General features: G+C 43.3%; 1 protein-coding gene across 1 annotated transcript in view; it reads right to left on the bottom strand.

Annotated features, from left to right (window-relative positions):
- Positions 1–19,292, bottom strand: part of ALK (ALK receptor tyrosine kinase) — a 561,137-nt gene that overhangs the window by 79,752 nt on the left and 462,093 nt on the right. Inside the window, exons 10-11 of the mRNA XM_026649582.2 lie at positions 14,301–14,395; positions 12,757–12,900 (exon numbers count right to left, since the gene is read on the bottom strand). Of these exons, the coding sequence (XP_026505367.1) occupies positions 12,757–12,900; positions 14,301–14,395 (239 nt within the window). The remainder of the gene's footprint in view (positions 1–12,756; positions 12,901–14,300; positions 14,396–19,292) is intronic.

Genomic DNA, 19,292 nt, shown 5'->3' with positions numbered 1-19,292 from the left:
CGACACTGGCAAAAAATGCCATGGGATTTTCAATGTTCACAATTTGTTTGTGGGTTGGGCACAAACACAGCTCAAGGTGGCACAGACGCAGGCATTCTAAAGAGTAACTTTATCAAAGAATGGGACTCTGAGGAAGAAAGAATGAGACATATTTTCTTTGCTGGAGTGAAAAGCAATTTCACTGCTCACAAATATGCCAAACAAGTGTAACAAAAATGGCAATACCCATCTTAGCCATTCCTCAAAGGCATAAATACATTAACTGGCATCTGTTGGCTCAAACCAGCTTAAGTTAAGGGTAAATCGATTTATTCAGCTTTGAAATGATCACAAATTCACTGTTCCCACATGCTCCACATCCTTATCTGTATTTCAGAATTCAGGTGTAATGCATTACTGAAAGATTTCAATATTTTTCAAACAGTGCATAAACAGTCCATGCAACTCACTGTTACAATATATCAAGGCCAAGAGACCATCCACACTTAATGTTAGATAGAATAATACATATATACATATAAGGAGTATGAGCTCTCATGCTTCAGGGCAAAGGTTAATCACTAAGGATAAATCTACACTGCAATGAGACATTTGCGGCTGGCTAGTGCCAGCTGACTGGGGCTTGCGCGGCTCCACGGTTGTTTAATTGCAGTGTAGACACTCAGATCCTCCCACCTCACAGGGTCTTTGAGCCCAGGCTCCAGCACCAGCCTGAATGTCTACACTGCAATTAAACAACCCCTTAGCCTGAGTCAGCTGGGGTGGGCCAGCCGCGGGTTTTTAATTGCAGTGTGGATATATCCTAACTGAGAAGGGCTAGAAAACAATTTCACCGGTGGGCAGGTAATTTTGTAATTGTCTTTCAGGGATCTTCCTGCACCTTCCTCTGAAGCAGCTGTTGCTCAACAAATAATATGATGCCACAAACCACAGAACAACTAATACGCTCCAAGTATTTGTGAAAATATTCACAAATCCCCTCTGATATTTCACCAAGCAACTGAAGCAGGAACTTACAGCAGAGCCGGATTGCCTAGCTCAATCTTAACTAACATTTTGCAGCCAGTGACACATCATAAAACATGGAGCGATACATCCTCACCTCAGTGCATGAGGGATTTTTGCTACTCACTCCCATTCATTCCAGTGGTCATTCTGCGCTGAAAGCATCCAGACAAAATATACTGCATCAATTCATAAGAAATATATTTAATACTGTGAAAAGAGGAAGCTTTTCAATTTTGCTTTACATTCAGTGGTTTAATAGTGACTTGGTGACTGGTAATGTGAGACCTGCAGCCATTACCTTTTCCAGCATTAAAAGTGACATGGGTTAAGGCGGAGGGCAAGATATGAAAAAATGGTGTTAAAGAGCGGCGTTGGCTTTGCTCACATTTTTAGGCCTCTGTATCATTATGTCTGTCTACTAGCACGTTTGTCGGTAAAACTTTTGTTGATCGGGGTGTGAAAAAAACACCCCTCTGACCAACATAAGTTTCACTGACAAAAGTGCCGGTGCGGACAGCGCTATGTCAGCAGGAGACGCTCTCCCGCCAACAGAGCTACCACCGCTCATTGGGGGTGGTTTAATTATGCCAGCAGGAGATCTCTCTCCCTTTAGCATAGAGCAGCTACATGGGAGACCTTAGAGTGGCGCAGCTGCAGCGGTACAGCTGTGCTGCTGTAAGTTCTGTAGTGCAGACGTAGCCTAAGTAGTGATATATTAATGGGACATAAAAAGACAAGCGAATACTGTGTTTTGCATTATGTGGAAGTAAGCAAATTTTGCTAGAGATGTTGGTATCATTACAGGAAAGTCTAGCTAGCCCATCTCTCAACTATTTATATAGTACCAATCTCTATCCATCCATCCACCCTCTTCAATCTATCAGTCCTCTGAGGAAGGCAAAAAAGGCAGAGGAAGACCTGAAAATATTTCTCAAATCAACAGACAGCGCCTCCATAGCAGTGATGGGTGAACTTCAAATGGTTGAAAGGTCTGCTTCACAGAAGTACTCAGAATCTCAGGTTCTTCTTTCAACCTTTTCTGAACTGTCGTCACTGGCAAAGCTGGGCTGGAAATCTCCTGCGTGAGTGGCTGAGCTAGAACCACCATAAGAACAATGTGTCTTGTGCTATTTTCTGGAGTCAAAAAATGTATTAATCAAAAATTAACCAATTAATTAACAACAATTAAAAAATTCAACACACCTGAAAACAAAAACAAACAAACAAACAACAAACTTTAAAAAAAGAGATGGAGTTTGGAGTGAAGATTTTGGATGAGAGATGTTTCTTATTTTATTGGAATTAGCTTATCCATATCTAATAAGAAGCCACAAAGGATAACAGAAAAGAACAGAGGGTAAAACAGGGACCAAGTCAGCATGGCTATTCGAAAACCTCCCCTGATAATCAAACCAATTTCTGCAGAATTTAAGCTGTTTATAAAACAGCGGACAGTGTTAAGTCATAGGTCTAAAAAGTGTGAACTGCCCAATTCATCTCACCTGGATGGGTAACTCTGGAGAGTAGTAATTCCAATATAACTGCACAGCGATATGTTTTGATGATTTCAGCGGGGCATGCCGCTGAATTGGCATTGTGGATGTAGTCTGAGGCTACGTCTTCATTACCCGCCTGAATCGGCGGGTAGAAATCGATCTCTCGGGGATTGAATTATCGCATCTCGTCGGGAGGCGACAATCGATTCCCAAATCGACGCTTGTACTCCACCAGCATAGGTAGGAGTAAGCGCTGTCGACGGGGGAGCCGCGGCAGTCGATTTGCCGCCGTCCTCACAGCGGGGTAAGTCGGCTCGGATACGTCGAATTCAGCTACGCATTTTGCGTAGCTGAATTTGCGTATCTTAAATCGACCCCCCCCAGTGAAGACGTAGCCTGAGTACAGTGCCACCACTATTCCTCCTCAGTTTAACCCTGGGGGAAAGCAAATGTGAAGGACTAGATAGTGTAAAAGATTTGTGTCTACAGATTTGTGTCCACCACCCCCACTACTACTGTACTATCACAACACACTTTCCAGCACTACTTTGCATACTACTTTTGAGGGGGGAGCTGCTTGTTCACTGAGTTTACTGCTGCTTAATATGGAAATGCAATTCTGCAGACATCTTTATTGCATTATGCCAGTGGTTCAGTTGGTATAATTGCACGTGAAGAGCCAACAAATGCAATTTTCTTCTGCTTAATACTTGCTCCGTTGCTCCTTTCAGCTCCTTCATCTGATTAACTAATATGACTCAGAGTTCTTCCGAGAAACACCAGCGCAGTATCCTACGCAGAACTTTCTCTGATGCAAACTGCAAAATCCCTGTAAGTATCAGCTGTCCTGGGAAAGACTGAAGCTGAAGGAAAAAGACAATTCAGCCCAAATCACAAAGCAACCCACTGACATTAGCCAGGTGAGAAAATTGGATCATGCAGCAGCTGATGGACACAAGTAGTGAGACTTGAAAAAAAAATTCACTGTTTTGTTGTTCGGTGATCTGTCATTTGTGTCTGGGTGCTGTGGCACTTCTGAACTGTGATTGGGACTGAAAGAGAGGCTGAAATATTAGAAGAGAGGCTATTTGTATGGTATTTGCAGCCTGTCCAGGAGCATCAGAAATCTTGTGATTAAAACCTAATCACGGTCAGTACTGCCATCAAGGCCTTTTCCTTCTGTCTCTTTTTGCCTACCCAGAGACCCATCTCTGTTTCTTCCTGTTTCCGGGCTAGTCATTTGTTTACTGTGTTAATAATTCATCATTGACCTTTTGCAACCTTCTGCCACTTTCAACTTTGCGTCTCCTCCTATGCCTGAAATTCCCACAATCTGGTCTTGTCTACACAATAAAGCTGCACTGGTTTAATTTAAATTGGCTTTTAGCTGAACAATGATTACAGTTTAAGAATGACGTATTTCAATTTTGCTTAAACTGGTACCTAACTGATTTTAAAACAATCGAGAATAACGCTGTTTTCAACAAAAATAAGTGTCCACACTGACATAGGTTGAATGAAATTTGTTTAAAATGACACTTTTAGTTAAATCAGTGCAACCTTCTCATGTAGACAAGCTTGCTCTTGGCAGCACCCTTTCCTCCTGAGAAATCCGTGTCAAAAAAGCTTCTTCCACAATGCCTTTCAACAAGAATCTGCCACACAAACAGCGGCCACTTTTAAAATTAAAAATAAAAGGATCTACACTGCTGTGTGATCAACCAACCTTATCTGGTGCTTTGTGTCTGCACTGGACTGTTTGCCTGTTTAGACTATGTGATCTTAGTGGTAGGGATGTTGTCATGGGATAAGAGAGAAGATCCTTTCATGGATTGAGAACTGGTTAAAAGACAGGGAACAAAGGGTAGAAATAAATGGTAAATTTTCAGAATGGAGAGGGGTAACAAGTGGTGTCCCCCAAGGGTCAGTCCTAGGACCAATCCTATTCAACTTATTCATAAATCATCTGGAGAAAGGAGTAAAAAGTGAGGTGGCAAAGTTTGCAGATGATACTAAACTGCTCAAGATAGTTAAGACCAAAGCAGACTGTGAATAACTTCAAAAAGATCTCACAAAACTAAGTGATTGGGCAACAAAATGGCAAATGAAATTTAATGTGGATAAATGTAAAGTAATGCACATTGGGAAAAATAACCCCAACTATACATACAATATGATGGGGGCTAATTTAGCTACAACGAATCAGGAAAAAGATCTTGGAGTCATAGTGGATAGTTCTCTAAGACGTCCAAGCAGTGTGCAGCGGCAGTGAAAAAAGCAAACAGGATGTTAGGAATCATTAAAAAAGGGATAGAGAATAAGACGGAGAATATCTTATTGCCCTTATATAAATCCATGGTACGCCCACATCTTGAATACAGCGTACAGATGTGGTCTCCTCATCTCAAAAAAGATATACAGGCATTAGAAGGGCAACTAAAATGATTAGGAGTTTGGAACTGGTCCCATATGAGAAGAGATTAAAGAGGCTAGGACTTTTCAGTTTGGAAAAGAGGAGACTGAGGAGGAAGATGATAGAGGTATATAAAATCATGAGTGATGTGGAGAAAGTGAATAAGGAAAAGTTATTTACTTGTTCCCATAATACAAGAATTAGGGGCCACCAAATGAAATTAATGGGCAGCAGGTTTAAAACAAACAAAAGGAAGTTCTTCTTCACACAGCGCACAGTCAACTTGTGGAACTCCTTGCCTGAGGAGGTTGTGAAGGCTAGGACTATAACAGGGTTTAAAAGAGAACTGGATAAATTCATGGAGGTTAAGTCCATTAATGGCTATTAGACAGGATGGGTAAAGAATGGTGTCCCTAGCCTTTGTCTGTCACAGGGTGGCAATGGACGGCAGAAGAGAGATCACTTGATCATTACCTGTTAGGTCCACTCCCTCTGGGGCACCTGGCATTGGCACTGTCGGTTGACAGGGTACTGGGCTGGATGGACCTTTGGTCTGACCCAGTACGGCCATTCTTATGTTCTTGTGTTCTTAGGGGTCAAGTCTCCATTGTACAGAGCTCTGAGCACACAATCAGCATTCATCTAATAACCACCCCTGAAGTACCTGAGGGAGATGAAGCAACAACTCTGACAAGTTCTCTATGAACTTTGTGTCATAAACCTGCCTTCCCCAGGATCACCAGCCATCACAGAACTCTAGGACTTTCAGCACCAAATCACAGCCCTTCAACACTTGAGGAAGAGGAGTAACTGCACTAGCTGGTAGTAGTATTGGGTTATCATCTATGTGGACCAGATGCTAGAGTAGGATGCAACACACTTAGTCAGTGTGTTCACATGCTGTTGGTGTCATAGACTATCTCTGGGTACTTCAATATCATTTATAGTAATTCTGTGCTACTACAGTCACACTCTTGCCAACCCACAGGGTCTAAGGCATGGAGAGGTTCCAGCCATGATGAGCAGGAGCAGGGTTGAGAAGGTCTTTTGCTGAACTGGTCTGAGAATGGATAAGGATGGTTGGTGGTGATGAACATTCACTACTTCTGCTGGAACAGGTTTTCCTGAACAAGAACAGAATCAACAAAGACTGTGGGCTAGAGGCCGCTCTGAGTTACCCAGATGTAATCCAGAATAGCGTCGGTGAAGTCAATAGAGTTACTCTGGATTTATACTCATGCAACTGAGTAACAACACCTCTTAAACTGAGCTTCCTGCTGTGTGAGCTGGGTCAGTTCAGGGAGTTGAAGCTGAAGTTTTATTGTCTCTCTAGCTACAGAAACATAGTTGTTTTAATCTGATTGGTTAAGAAGGAAACATTACAGTCTGTGATCCATCACAAAGCCAAAGATCACATTAGCTGTAATTACTTTTGGCTGGGCTCATATTGATCAATGCACTCTTAGGGACGTCACGGTGGTGCTGATGCTGCGGGTTCACTTGCACAACTGTAAACATGCAGTCATCAAACTAATGGCCCTGACAGGCTCAACCTGAGGTTTCTTAAATGCATTACTGGGATGCAGGAATCAAGCGATGAAAGCCGGGTGAAATGTAGAGATCAGGGACCTGCTTCTCTTATTGAACAATGGGACACAGACACTGGAAAGTTCACCCAGAGCAGAGGCTCTGTAACACAAGAAGCTCAAAGTGGCTGATGCTGGGGCACCTGGGAGATGTACTGACTTAGTGCATCTCTGGGAGTCTGTGTAAAAATGGTTCCTGTGAAGTTCCTTCAAGAAGTTATTGCTGTTTTCTCCTGGAGGAGCCCTTATAGAAGAAGGAGGTAGTACCACTGTCTACCCTCTCCTGGGTATGAACTCCAGCTCTGGGACAGCTGTTTCCACAGGCACAAAGAGGTGAAGATTGCCATCTCTCTGCACATAGGAGCTATTCAAGGTCCAGGTGCCAGAAGACATTGTAAAAAGGGCCAGGAATAGCAATGTGGGTAAAAAGTAGGGACAGGCAAACTGGCTTGGATAACATAAGTGACCTGAACCTGCAGCCAAGATTCAAAACAAACCTTTTCTGAGGTTCAAAGAAGCATGGGTACCGTTTCCTACCCTCCCCTCCCCACCCGAGCCTTTCTCCCATTATTTTGAGTTTCCAGGTACCTCTCTGAATTGCAAGATATCAGATGGAACAAGAAGCTGAAGAGTAAGAGGGTCCTAGTCTCACAGTATCTCCAGCCCAGAAAGAAGCTGGAAGTAATGGAACTTTTATAGGGAAGCCTGTTGTCATGAGATTCCCAGCTCTATCTTCCAGACTCAAGAGGCTTAGATTAACTCTGGATGCAAATTTTGGACACTTATCTAAACTGAACCCGAGCGCCAAAGGTTCTTAGGTTCATCCATTGCTAGTAAATAAACAACAGGCCGTATTGTTGTATTTGTGGAATTGGTTCTTCATGAAGCAGCTCTTTGCAGACAAGCTTGACTCTCCCCATAAGGGAGATTGGTAAGAGAGTGGCCACAGGGTGGCTGAAATGGCTCCATTCAGAATGGATTGAGTTTTTAACAGTAGGGTACTTGGGTTTTACAGATGTGATCTTGATGTGGGTCATTATAAAGGGAAGTGATAGAGGAATGTGAGAAGAAAGAACAAAGTGATTATAATACTTGAAATTCTTCTGTACCATAACTTCGAAAGGTTTCAGTCTTACCTAAAGCACTGGGTACCTGGGGACAAAATGCAGCACCACGTGCCAGCTATATTACCATGCAAGCACTGATATTCCTATGGACTGTCGACCCTGTTGATTCTTATATGGTTCCCATCATCATAGGTTCTGAACACCTCACAAACATTAGTAAGTTATTCTCACAACACCTCTGTGATGTAGGACAATATAATTATCCCCACTTATACATGGGAAACCAAGGCATAGAGAGATTAAGGGTAACATTTTCAAAAGTGCCTAAATGGATTAGGATTCTGTCACCTTTTCAAAAGTGCATTTTAGGCTCCTAAGTACCATTGATTTACATAAGACTTAGTTTCATGAGTGTCTAAGTCACTTTGGAAATGCAACTTAGGCTCCTAAATTGCTTAGGAGCTGCTGAAAATGTTACCCTTAGTGACTTGCCCAAGGTCACACAGGAAGTCTGTGGCAGCCCCAGAAACTGAACTTAGATCTCGAGTCCTAGTCCAATTCCCTAACTCCCAACCTTTGTTCTTGCATTCTGCTGCTGTACAGTGCTTGCTATAGAGAATAGCAGCACATTCCTTCTGTTGGTACTACTCTAGGGTAAATGTTCAGCTGCCTCCTGGGAAGGAGGAGGTATGAACAAATCCCAGGGCTTGTTAACCGGGTTTATGAATCGTGTACCACCCACGGCCCTGTGTTCCTCAAGCTGCCTGGGGAGGGGTCTCTGGCAGCAGAAAGGATGGCATTTCATGTTGGCAGATAAATAACTTGTTAATAACTCTGATCCTCAGTCAGGAAAATCGGCTGCCCATGCAATGGACAACAGAAACTCAAGCAAATGAATCCCTGAGAGTTTGTCTCTCCTGGGCTCTCAATGACCCATCTGCCAGTGCTCAGGAAGAGCAGGGATCTGTCGGATTTGAATGCAGAGGGGACAAAAGATGATGAGAGGGAACAAGGAGTCTGCTGAGACTGAGAATGGAGATAGGGGAGGAGAGAAACTGACTATAACTGGCTGGGCAAGGAGACTGGGAATGGGAGCTGTGAGGAGTGGAGACTGGGACTGGAAGTCAGTGATGGAAATGGGGGGAACAGAAGCAAGTTGGTTGTGTGTGTGTGTGGGGTGGGGGCACTGAGATTGGACAAGAAGCTGTGGAGAAAGGGGAAGACTAGGACTGGCACTATGAACCAGTCTAGGGGGAACAGGAGTGGGGGGAGGGGAGATAGATCTCACAAGGAGCTGGGGTGTGGAAGGAGAACTGGGCAAAGAGATTGGAATATGTAGCCAGGAAGGGGCTGGGGAGGACAGATGGAGTTTGGATGGAGAGATGGGAGGGACAAGGAAACTGGGACTGGGTTTAGGGATGGGAGAGACTAGAAGTAGGAGGGAGAGATGGGGCCTCAGTGAGCCTGGAGAAGGATACTAGGACTTGCTGGGCAAGGAGTCTGGGATATGAAGCCTGAGGAGTGGAGACTGGGACTGGGTATGTAATGAAAATGGGACTGGGACCAAGGGGCAGGGGCAAGAGAGGACTGGACAGGGACAGGTTGGAGGGGACAAGGCAAGAGAAATTAGCAGAAGACTACACTCCCTTCCAGAATCTAAAATTGAACCAGAGATTCCTGAGACTCACCATGAGACTCTGCTATCAGCAAATATCTGAGAACCCCACTGGCAAAGTGCATGTCATCACCTTCTGGTGGTGGTCCACAAAGAGGTTGACAACCTACTATCACTATCAGTACTTCATTAGCTCAAGTGACAGAGGTCAGTGTGGTGGATTTAAAGGTTCCAGTCCTACTGATGGCCCACCCCCATCTCAATGTGATGCCACATAAAGGAATTAATTTTTTTTTTCAGTTTGTTGTTTTAAAAACCTAGCAAATTACATAGAAAAAAATACTGTAAAAGAATATTGTTATGGTTGCAAAATCAAGAACTCAAAAGTTAGGAAATGTCAGAAGTAAGGTTGCCTGTGCAATTTTATTTATTTGCAATTTAGTGTCTCATGAGTAAGATATGTTTCCCATTCATTGTACATTTTTCTCCCCCACACAACACAGCCAAGTTGATGAGAAGAATTTGGACCCAACATAGCAACAACCTTAGCAACAGGGCTAACCAACCATGAGAGCAATTGGTACGGGAACCCACAAGGGGAGAGGCAACTCTCGATTTAGTCCTGAGTGGAGCGCAGGAGCTGGTCCAAGAGGTAACTATAACAGGACCGCTTGGAAATAGTGACCATAATATAATAACATTTAACATCCCTGTGGTGGGAAGAACACCTAAACAGCCCAACACTGTGGCATTTAATTTCAGAAAGGGGAACTATGCAAAAATGAGGGGGTTAGTTAAACAGAAATTAAAAGGTACAGTGACTAAAGTGAAATCCCTGCAAGCTGCATGGACGCTTTTCAAAGACACCATAATAGAGGCCCAACTTAAATGTATATCCCAAATTAAAAAACACAGTAAAAGAACTAGAAAAGAGCCACCGTGGCTTAACAACCATGTAAAAGAAGCAGTGAGAGATAAAAAGGCATCTTTTAAAAAGTGGAAGTCAAATCCTAGTAAGGTAAATAGAAAGGAACATAAACACTGCCTAATTAAGTGTAAAAATGTAATAAGAAAATAAGAGGAGTTTGAAGAACGGCTAGCCAAAAACTCAAAAGGTAATAACAAAATGTTTTTTAAGTACATCAGAAGCAGGAAGCCTGCTAAACAACCAGTGGGGCTCCTGGACGATCGAGATACAAAAGGAGCGCTTAAAGATGATAAAGTCATTGCGGAGAAACTAAATGGATTCTTTGCTTCAGTCTTCACGGCTGAGGATGTTAGGGAGATTCCCAAACCTGAGCCGGCTTTTGTAGGTGACAAATCAGAAGAATTGTCACAGATTGAGGTGTCACTAGAGGAGATTTTGGAATTAATTGATAAACTTAACAGTAACAAGTCACCGGGACCAGATGGCATTCACATTCTGAAAGAACTCAAATGTGAAGTTGCGGAACTATTAACTATGGTTTGTAACCTGTCCTTTAAATCGGCTTCTGTACCCAATGACTGGAAGATAGCTAATGTAACGCCAAGATTTAAAAAGGGCTCTAGAGGTGATCCCGGCAATTACAGACCGGTAAGTCTAACGTCAGTACCGGGCAAATTAGTTGAAACAATAGTAAAGAATAAAATGGTCAGACACATAGAAGAACATAAATTATTGGGCAAAAGTCAACATGGTTTCTATAAAGGGAAATCATGTCTTACTAATCTATTAGAGTTCTTTGAAGGGGTCAACAAACATGTGGACAAGGGGGATCCAGTGGACATAGTGTACTTAGATTTCCAGAAAGCCTTTGACAAGGTCCCTCACCAAAGGCTCTTACGTAAATTAAGTTGTCATGGGATAAGAGGGAAGGTCCTTTCATGGACTGAGAACCGGTTAAAAGATAGGAAACAAAGGGTAGGAATAAATGGTAAATTCTCAGAAAGGAGAGGGGTAAAAAGTGGTGTCCCCCCAAGGGTCAGTCCTAGGACCAATCCTATTCAACTTATTCATAAATGATCTGGAGAAAGGGGTAAAAAGTGAGGTGGCAAAGTTTGCAGATGATACTAAACTGCTCAAGATAGTTAAGACTAAAGCAGACTGTGAAGAACTTCAAAAAGATCTCACAAAACTAAGTGATTGGGCAACAAAATGGCAAATGAAATTTAATGTGGATAAATGTAAAGTAATGCACATTGGAAGAAATAACCCCAACTATACATACAATATGATGGGGGCTAATTTAGCTACAACGAATCAGGAAAGAGATCTTGGAGTCATCGTGGATAGTTCTCTGAAGACGTCCACGCAGTGTGCAGTGGTGGTCAAAAAAGCAAACAGGATGTTAGGAATCATTAAAAAGGGGATAGAAAATAAGACGGAGAGTATCTTATTGCCCTTATATAAATCCATGGTACGCCCACATCTTGAATACTGCGTACAGATGTGGTCTCCTCATCTCAAAAAAGATATACAGGCATTAGAAAAGGTTCAGAGAAGGGCAACTAAAATGATTAGGGGTTTGGAATGGGTCTCATATGAGGAGAGTTTAAAGAGGCTAGGACTTTTCAGCTTGGAAAAGAGGAGACTAAGGGGGGTTATGACAGAGGTATATAAAATCATGAGTGGTGTGGAGAAAGTGAATAAGGAAAAGTTATTTATTTGTTCCCATAATACAAGAACTAGGGGCCACCAATTGAAATTAATGGGCAGCAGGTTTAAAACAAATAAAAGGAAGTTCTTTTTCACACAGCGCACAGTCAACTTGTGGAACTCCTTGCCTGAGGAGGTTGTGAAGGCTAGGACTATAACAGGGTTTAAAAGAGAACTGGATACATTCATGGAGGTTAAGTCCGTTAATGGCTAATAGCCAGGATGGGTAAAGAATGGTGTCCCTAGCCTCTGTCTGTCAGAGGGTGGTAATGGATGGCAGGAGAGAGATCACTTGATCATTACCTGTTGGGTTCACTCCCTCTCGGGCACCTGGCATTGGCCACTGTCGGTAGACAGGATACTGGGCTAGATGGACCTTTGGTCTGACCCAGTACGGCCATTCTCATGTTCTTATGTTAACTCCTGCATCTTAAAACTAGCCTGAGATGATGTCTTTAAAAATCTCTCACTATTATTTTAATCTAGTGCCAAAAAGTGGGGAAGTGGCACTAGCTGATGCAAAGATATATTAGCTACGGAGATGTGTGACTAGATCAGGATGGATTGGACTAGTGATGTGGACTTCGCTGTATATTTTGCTTTGAGTATGGCTTTTCCCCCCAAACAATCAAGAGGCCAAACAAATATACAGTCTCAAAGTGACCATTACTCTAATTTGAGAAGAACCCCCACCCCCCCCCACACACACCCATGTTCCTTTCTTTTGCAGCTCACAGACCAAATTAGTTGTAACTAACAACCTAATGATGCTTGATTTCCTCTGATCTGTTTGATTTGCCAGGGGCTTATGAAAGGCTTTATATGTTTTCTTTGATAATAAACTATACCGGATTCCATTGTGTTTAACTGAAATCTGAACTACTGTGAAAGCTGAATGCCCTGGAATGATTCTCAGCCAGAGAAATTCCCTACCTGCAGGACCAGAGATGGGAACAGTGCTGAGTTGGAGGCTCTCCAGAATCTTTTGTTCCAATCTGATCCTTTTCTGGCTGTCTCCTTTGATGAATAGATTGCTCGAATCCGGAGCTGCATCTCGAGATGTCTTCTCTCCATTGACTAGAACACAAAAAAAGCCACAGTCTGGTTTATGACTGCACTCAGACAGTGTGTGTCTCAGGAAATGGAGGTAAGTTACAGCTGATGGCCACTCTGCCTGGGTCAAGAGTCTGCCAGCCACAGGGCAAAACAATATTAAAAGGAGGGCAGAAGGGCAATTTATTGCTGCTGTGGGAGTTGAAACAAACAAAGGGGAAAAGGAGGGGGGAGGAAAGCATGCTGAACAAAAATGCAAAGCAAATGAAGCTAATAAGCTGAAATAGAGAACTGAAAGGGACACAGTCTAACAGAGTGGGCCTCACCAAGATTTAGGTACTAAAATGGTAGATAGATAGGTTAACAATATTTATTTGCTATTTAAAGTCTGGTGATCTCATCTTCACATCAGTTCCTGTTCTAGGTTGCAGGAAGATACTGGGATAATTTAACACACTTACATATTAAATAATTAGCCACATATGAGGCTAGAGATGGGCCAGCCATAAATTCTGAATCCAAATCTGAACTTCCCCAGAGCATGGGGAGATTCTGTAACCTGGTGTTTTGACTGGGCAAGCTATAGATATTGGGCCAGCCATGAAGTTTGGGTCTAGATCCAAACTTTCTTTGAAGTTTGGAGGACAGTTTAGATCCTGGGTTTTGATTCAGACCTATCTTTGGCTAGGTCTACACTACAGCGGGGGTCCGACCTAAGATACGCAACTTCAGCTACGTGAATACCGTAGCTGAAGTTGCGTATTTTAGGTCGGCTTACCTGGCGGTGAGGACGGGGGAAAGTCGACCGCTGCTGCACTGCCGCCGACTCCGCTGCTGCCTCTTGCCGCGGTGGATTTCCGGAGTCGACGGCAGAGCGATCAGGGATCGATTTTATCGCGTCTTCACTAGACGCGATAAGTCGATCCCAGAAAACCGATTGCCTGCCGCCGGACCCTCCGGTAAGTGTAGACAAGCCCTTTGTCTGAGTCAAATGAAACTGCCCCATTCCAACAAGAACACTTCACTTGATGGTCTTACGAAATTAGTGTCAATCACAGAATACCTAGGTTTACCTCTTTTCCCAGGCAGCATCCAATTTCTATTCATTTATTTGTCACAGATAACAAACCAACTAAGGACGAATGTTTTGCAACCACAAATTGACTTTTGAGCCATATTGTGTAGACAGGTGATGCCACCATCTGGATTTGCAGTGGACACTCCTGCACCATATGTCTCCATTATCCATTCAAATGCAAAGTCAAAGCTCAAGCAAACTGATAAAGCATGTAGTGAAAGAGTCTCCTTCATCTGCACACAGGTACAATTTCAGGGATTTACCCTGATATTTCTGGAAAGATTTAGAATACAACTGTACCCCTTCACACAATCACAAATAAATGGATAATGAGAGGCACACTTACTTGTTAGATAACAGTCCAGGCTAAGAGACACATTGTCAAAAGCAATAATGGCATCGGATTCTTCTTCCCATGAAGTGATGATCTGAAACCAAAACCTATACAGATGGGGAAAAAGAAAAGGGATCTAGTTACGTTAAGGAGATGCGACTCCAGAGTTACCAAAAATAAAAGGATAAGTTTTAGAAAAGAGAAAACTTCTCCTTTGACATACGATCATGCAATCTTATAGTAATGGAGAAAGAATACTGAACCCTGCCTCGCAAAGGTCAATTGAGTACTATGCTGATGGGGACTGTAGAAATACCTAGATAGATACAAAGGGGAGAATGCTTATACTTTTGTTACAGAAGGCAAAACTGAGGCACAAGGAGAATAAGTGTCTTGTCCAAGCTCAGACAGCAAGTCCGGGGCAGAACCATGAATAGAAACCAGTTCTCTTGATTCTTAGTGTAAAATTTTCAAAAGCAGTGTGACTTCAGAGCATAGGTTCCCTTTTCAAAAGTGACTTAGGCACTTTGGGCTGGATTCACCATGATGACTTAGGCTCAGCATTGAACTGCCTAATGTTTAGGGGCCCTGCCGCCTAGTGGGATTCACAGCCCTGAGTTAGGTGCCCAGGCTCCCTATTCAATACATGTGGAGAGTTAGGTGCCCAAGAAGGGGATTCACAAAAGCCAGCATGCCGAGCGGGGACCTGTCCACGCTAGTCAATAGGTAATGCTGAGGAGAGGAGTGTGGTATAACTCCAACCCTTCAAAGGCAGTTAGATGTCTAACTTCAGGCCGGAGGGAAGCTCATCCCTCCATTCGGGATTCACAGCTGTGAACCCTTTCCTTGAGATAGGTGCCTAAGCCAGGTCAGGCCTTTCTTTCAAAGAAACCAAGGAGGATGAGGTTCAAACCCCTCCTCTGCCAGGTGTGTGGTAGGGATTTAAACCCAGGTCTCCCACCCTAACCGCTGGGCTTATATACAATGACTTCCATTCTCTCTCTGGCCCAATCAATATTTGTTGTATCTGACCCAAATTCACAAACAGTTTTGGTTCCCTGAGAAATGCGTTTTTCAGCAACTTAACTATTCACTGAAAAAAAAAATCATCGTTTCTAAACCTGGGTGAGTGCTCTAGCCACAGGGCTATTGGGTAAAAAGGGAGAACCCCCACCACCGCCCCCTCTAACTGTGTTTTGTGGGAGGCCTCATCCAGTAGGGGACTTCTGAGAAAGCCTTCTGGATTGGGCCCTACATGTACGATAGGCAGGAGGATGTCTACTTTGAGGAACATTCCGGGGCTTAGACATGAGTTAGGCGATGGGTGTCAAGACTTGGGCAGTTTTGCGCATACCTAGCAGCAGAATTTTAAGCACCAAGGAGACTTTACCTGCAGAAACTTAGATGCCTAGGGAATTTAGACACCTATAAAGTTAGGTGGCAACTGAGTAGAGGTTTTGAGGATCTAAATTTTGGATTTAGGTACCTAAAGAAGCAGTTAAGCACCTAAATCCCTTTGTGGATCTACCCTTTAGAAGCCTAAGTCACTAAGGTGCTGCTGAAAATTTTACTATCAATCTGCTGCCCTCTACACTGGAGTATACATTTACCACTGATTCATCACAAAAGGAAATTCAGAATCTCTAACTCAGATCTTGCAAGACAAATGACAGAAGAATTTGCCACTTGCAGACTATGGGAACTGTAGAACTGTTTACTTTAGTGCAAAAGAGACTGAGCATACATTTGCATTAAATCACTTTCATGCTCCCAGCTCGCCTTCAGAGGGGAGCTAGGAAGAAATATCATGGCAAATTCATTTTCAATTATTTTTCAAGCCAATTGATATAGCAAAAATATTAATTTACAATAAATATTTCCAGTTCTACAATATATAGTCAGTGTAATGATATAGGGTACTCATGGGCTTAAACTGACTCTTAGAGTCTAAGCTGTGCAATTTCATCTGTTCCTGCTGCTTATTTGCTGCCTGGAGTCATAATCCTTTCCTTAGGACACAAGAATAATTTCTAACAGTAACCAACTGTGACGCTGGGACAAGATGTTGGTCTCAAAGGTTGTATCAAGGCCACAAAAAATGATACCTTCAGGTGAGGACCGAGGAGCAAGAGAATATGAAATCTTAAAAACAGGAGAGATCTTGAGCCAAATTCTCTGCCGCGTCCTGATTCTCTGCCTTATCCCCAGCCCAGGGTAGAACAGTCTACCCTGGTCTATCTTGTCTATGGTCTCCCAGGGTATATGTACGCTGCAATTAGGCATCTGCCGCTGGCCAGAGCCAACTGACTCTGGCTCATGGGGCTCAGACCAAGGGCTGTTTAATTGCAGTGTAGATGTCCAGGCTTGGCCTGCAGCCCGAGCTCTGGGACCCTCCCTCCTTGCAGGGTCCTAGAGCCCAGGCTCCAGCCTGAGCCCAAACCTCGACACTGCAATTAAACAGCCCCTTAGCCCAAGCTCTGCGAGCATGAGTCATCTGACATGGCCAGCTGTGGTTTTTTAATTGCAGTGCAGGCATATCCAAAGAGACTATTTGTCAAGCTGGGGATAGCTGGGGTGAAGCCCACTCCACCTACTTCCAGTCCCCACCAATGTCATCCTTCCTGTGCTAGGGACCACGGGGACAGAGGCAAAGGATCTGGCACAACCAGGAATCCACAAGCAGCAAAGTTGCTGGTGGTCTCTTTGCACCACCTGAGTGGCATAAAGGGAGTGAAACAGAGTAGAAAAATCTGCCCCCTTATCTCCATGCAAATGCCCTGATCAGAGAAGAGTTTATTTATTCCTTTACTCTTTATTTCTGCAAATAGAAAACTGCAATGTTGTGATACTGAAGTTTCTCCCCTCAGCATGAAAGGGGCGATATGAGCTAGAGAATGTATCAAAAATAGAATGATTTTTAAAATGTTCTGAAAGACAGAAGCAGCAGCTGTTTAAAAGAGGCTGATTGACACTGGGAATTGCATATATTCTGAAGGAGAAACATTGCTAACAATCAGAGGAAACTCAATGAGATGTCAAAACATAAACATGTTTTCTGAACTGAACTACCTTTATCACCTAGGAAGCAACAGCTCGATCTAAATAACTCCTGAGAAAAATCACAGAAGCATAGTCCTTTCCCTCCCCAGCTATGTGCTGCAACAACCTCGTACTGCCAGAAGCTCTGGAGTTTCTAGTCAATCACCTGAGTCCTAATTAATACGGGCATGGGCGTAAATCTGGGGAAAGCCTTGCACAACATTTTTTGCTTTTGCAGTCCACAGTGTTGCACGCACACACAGGCCTCTCTCTACCCACCCATCCAAAGCTGAAACCCCAATATGCTTTGAATAAAATAATCAAAGTATTCTAGGTACTGGTGTACGAATGGACACAGTGACATTAGGCATCCCAAATGGCTCACCTTCCCCTCACTCAATACTTGGCACAACACGTTTAGCATTTAAGGCACAGGACTGAGTGGCTGGAGACTTGGGTTATATTACAGGCTGCATCACTGACTCACTATGTGTCCTTGGGAAAATCACTTAAAGCTGGTTTAAATGGCATGTAAAGTGTTCTAAAGGGGTGTGATTTGGAAAGCACTTTAATGTGTTGTGCTCTAGGTACCTAGTCTGCATTAATGAGTGCACCAGCAGGGCCTACATAGGGACAACTAAAGCACAACAGGCTAGAGCATTTTGTAAATCACACCTCTCTAGAGCACTTTGCTGCATCACATAGACAAGTCCTTTATCTCCTTGTGCCTCAGTTTTTTCCATATTAAATAAGGATAATACCCGGAAGAGGGGAGATTATGAGGATACCTAAATTAATGTTTGTCAAAGTGTGTTCTGATCCTTGGATGGAAGGTGCTATATGAATATAAATTATTATTGCCCTAGCACAGGGTTTATCCAGGCCATCGAAGTTTATTGCTTGAAAATCCAGTGAAACCACAGAAGTGAGAGACAGAAAAGACTCAGTAGGCCATTATCCTGGCTAATGCATCACTTTTGCATACAGTCTATTCTCCAGTGCTTTGGGATTCTGGTTTTATAAGACACAAGCAATGAAATAAACTGAAGTGGAGAATTAGTGCTCCAAGGCCACGCATGTAGGAAATAGCATAACCTGTCCAAGAAAGGTGGAGGAGGGCTAGTGAGATCCAGGTCAAGTAGCATGTCCTTGACACGAGAGTCAAATCAACTGCTTTGAGGCCTCAGGTTGCCGAGACGAAGAAACTGAGGAGGTAGAAGGCATCGGTCTCCTCCTCTTGGACCTTTGCCTTCTCTTAGATTGGTCAACCTGACAGTAAGGGTAATATTGCTGCCTAGGCTGGTATTAGAATAATGTTTTGTCCTCTTTGTTGCCAGAGTGTAGAGGCCCAAGAATTTCAAAACCGCTTGAGTCCTTTAGCATGTACAAATCATTCTCTGTTTTAGATAAGAACGCTGCACATCTCTCAAAGGGGAAGTCCTTAGCTGCCTGGTGCACATCCGCAAGAATCCCTGAGGACTACAATCAGGTTGAATGAAGCATAGTCACCACCATCACTGTTGTCTTGGCTGCAGAATCTGCTGCATCCAAAGAAGCCTGCAAAGCTGATTGAGAAATGAGGCAGCTCTCTGAGATGAGTGACTAAAATTGTTCTCTGGAACCTTCTGATAACTTGCTCACAAACTGAGATATTGCCACTTAGCTACAGAAGTCCTACCTTGACAACTGACGGTAATTGCAATGTGAAGTTGTAAATTTGCTGAAGAATAAAAGTCTGTCTACCAGAACAGTCAAGCTTTTAGGCACCTTTGTCTCTGAGGTAGCCTTAGCCCAGCCCTGCTGGCTCTTCTCATTCACCACAGCCACTACTAAAGAGTCAGGGGTGGGATGTAAATAGTGTTCCGCATTTTCAGTTGTTACCGGTTTCCACTGATGAATTACCAATTTCTTTATTAAAAGGAGTTCAGTTTTTACTGATTTACACCCGTTTATCAATCCACTTGG

The sequence above is a fragment of the Terrapene carolina genome, unplaced genomic scaffold, assembly GCF_002925995.2.
Source record: "Terrapene carolina triunguis isolate 2854851 unplaced genomic scaffold, T_m_triunguis-2.0 Scaffold85, whole genome shotgun sequence".
Classification (NCBI taxonomy): Eukaryota; Metazoa; Chordata; order Testudines; family Emydidae; genus Terrapene; species Terrapene triunguis.
The sequence above is the reverse complement of the archived record's forward strand: the minus strand, read 5'-3'. Positions and strand labels throughout refer to the sequence as shown.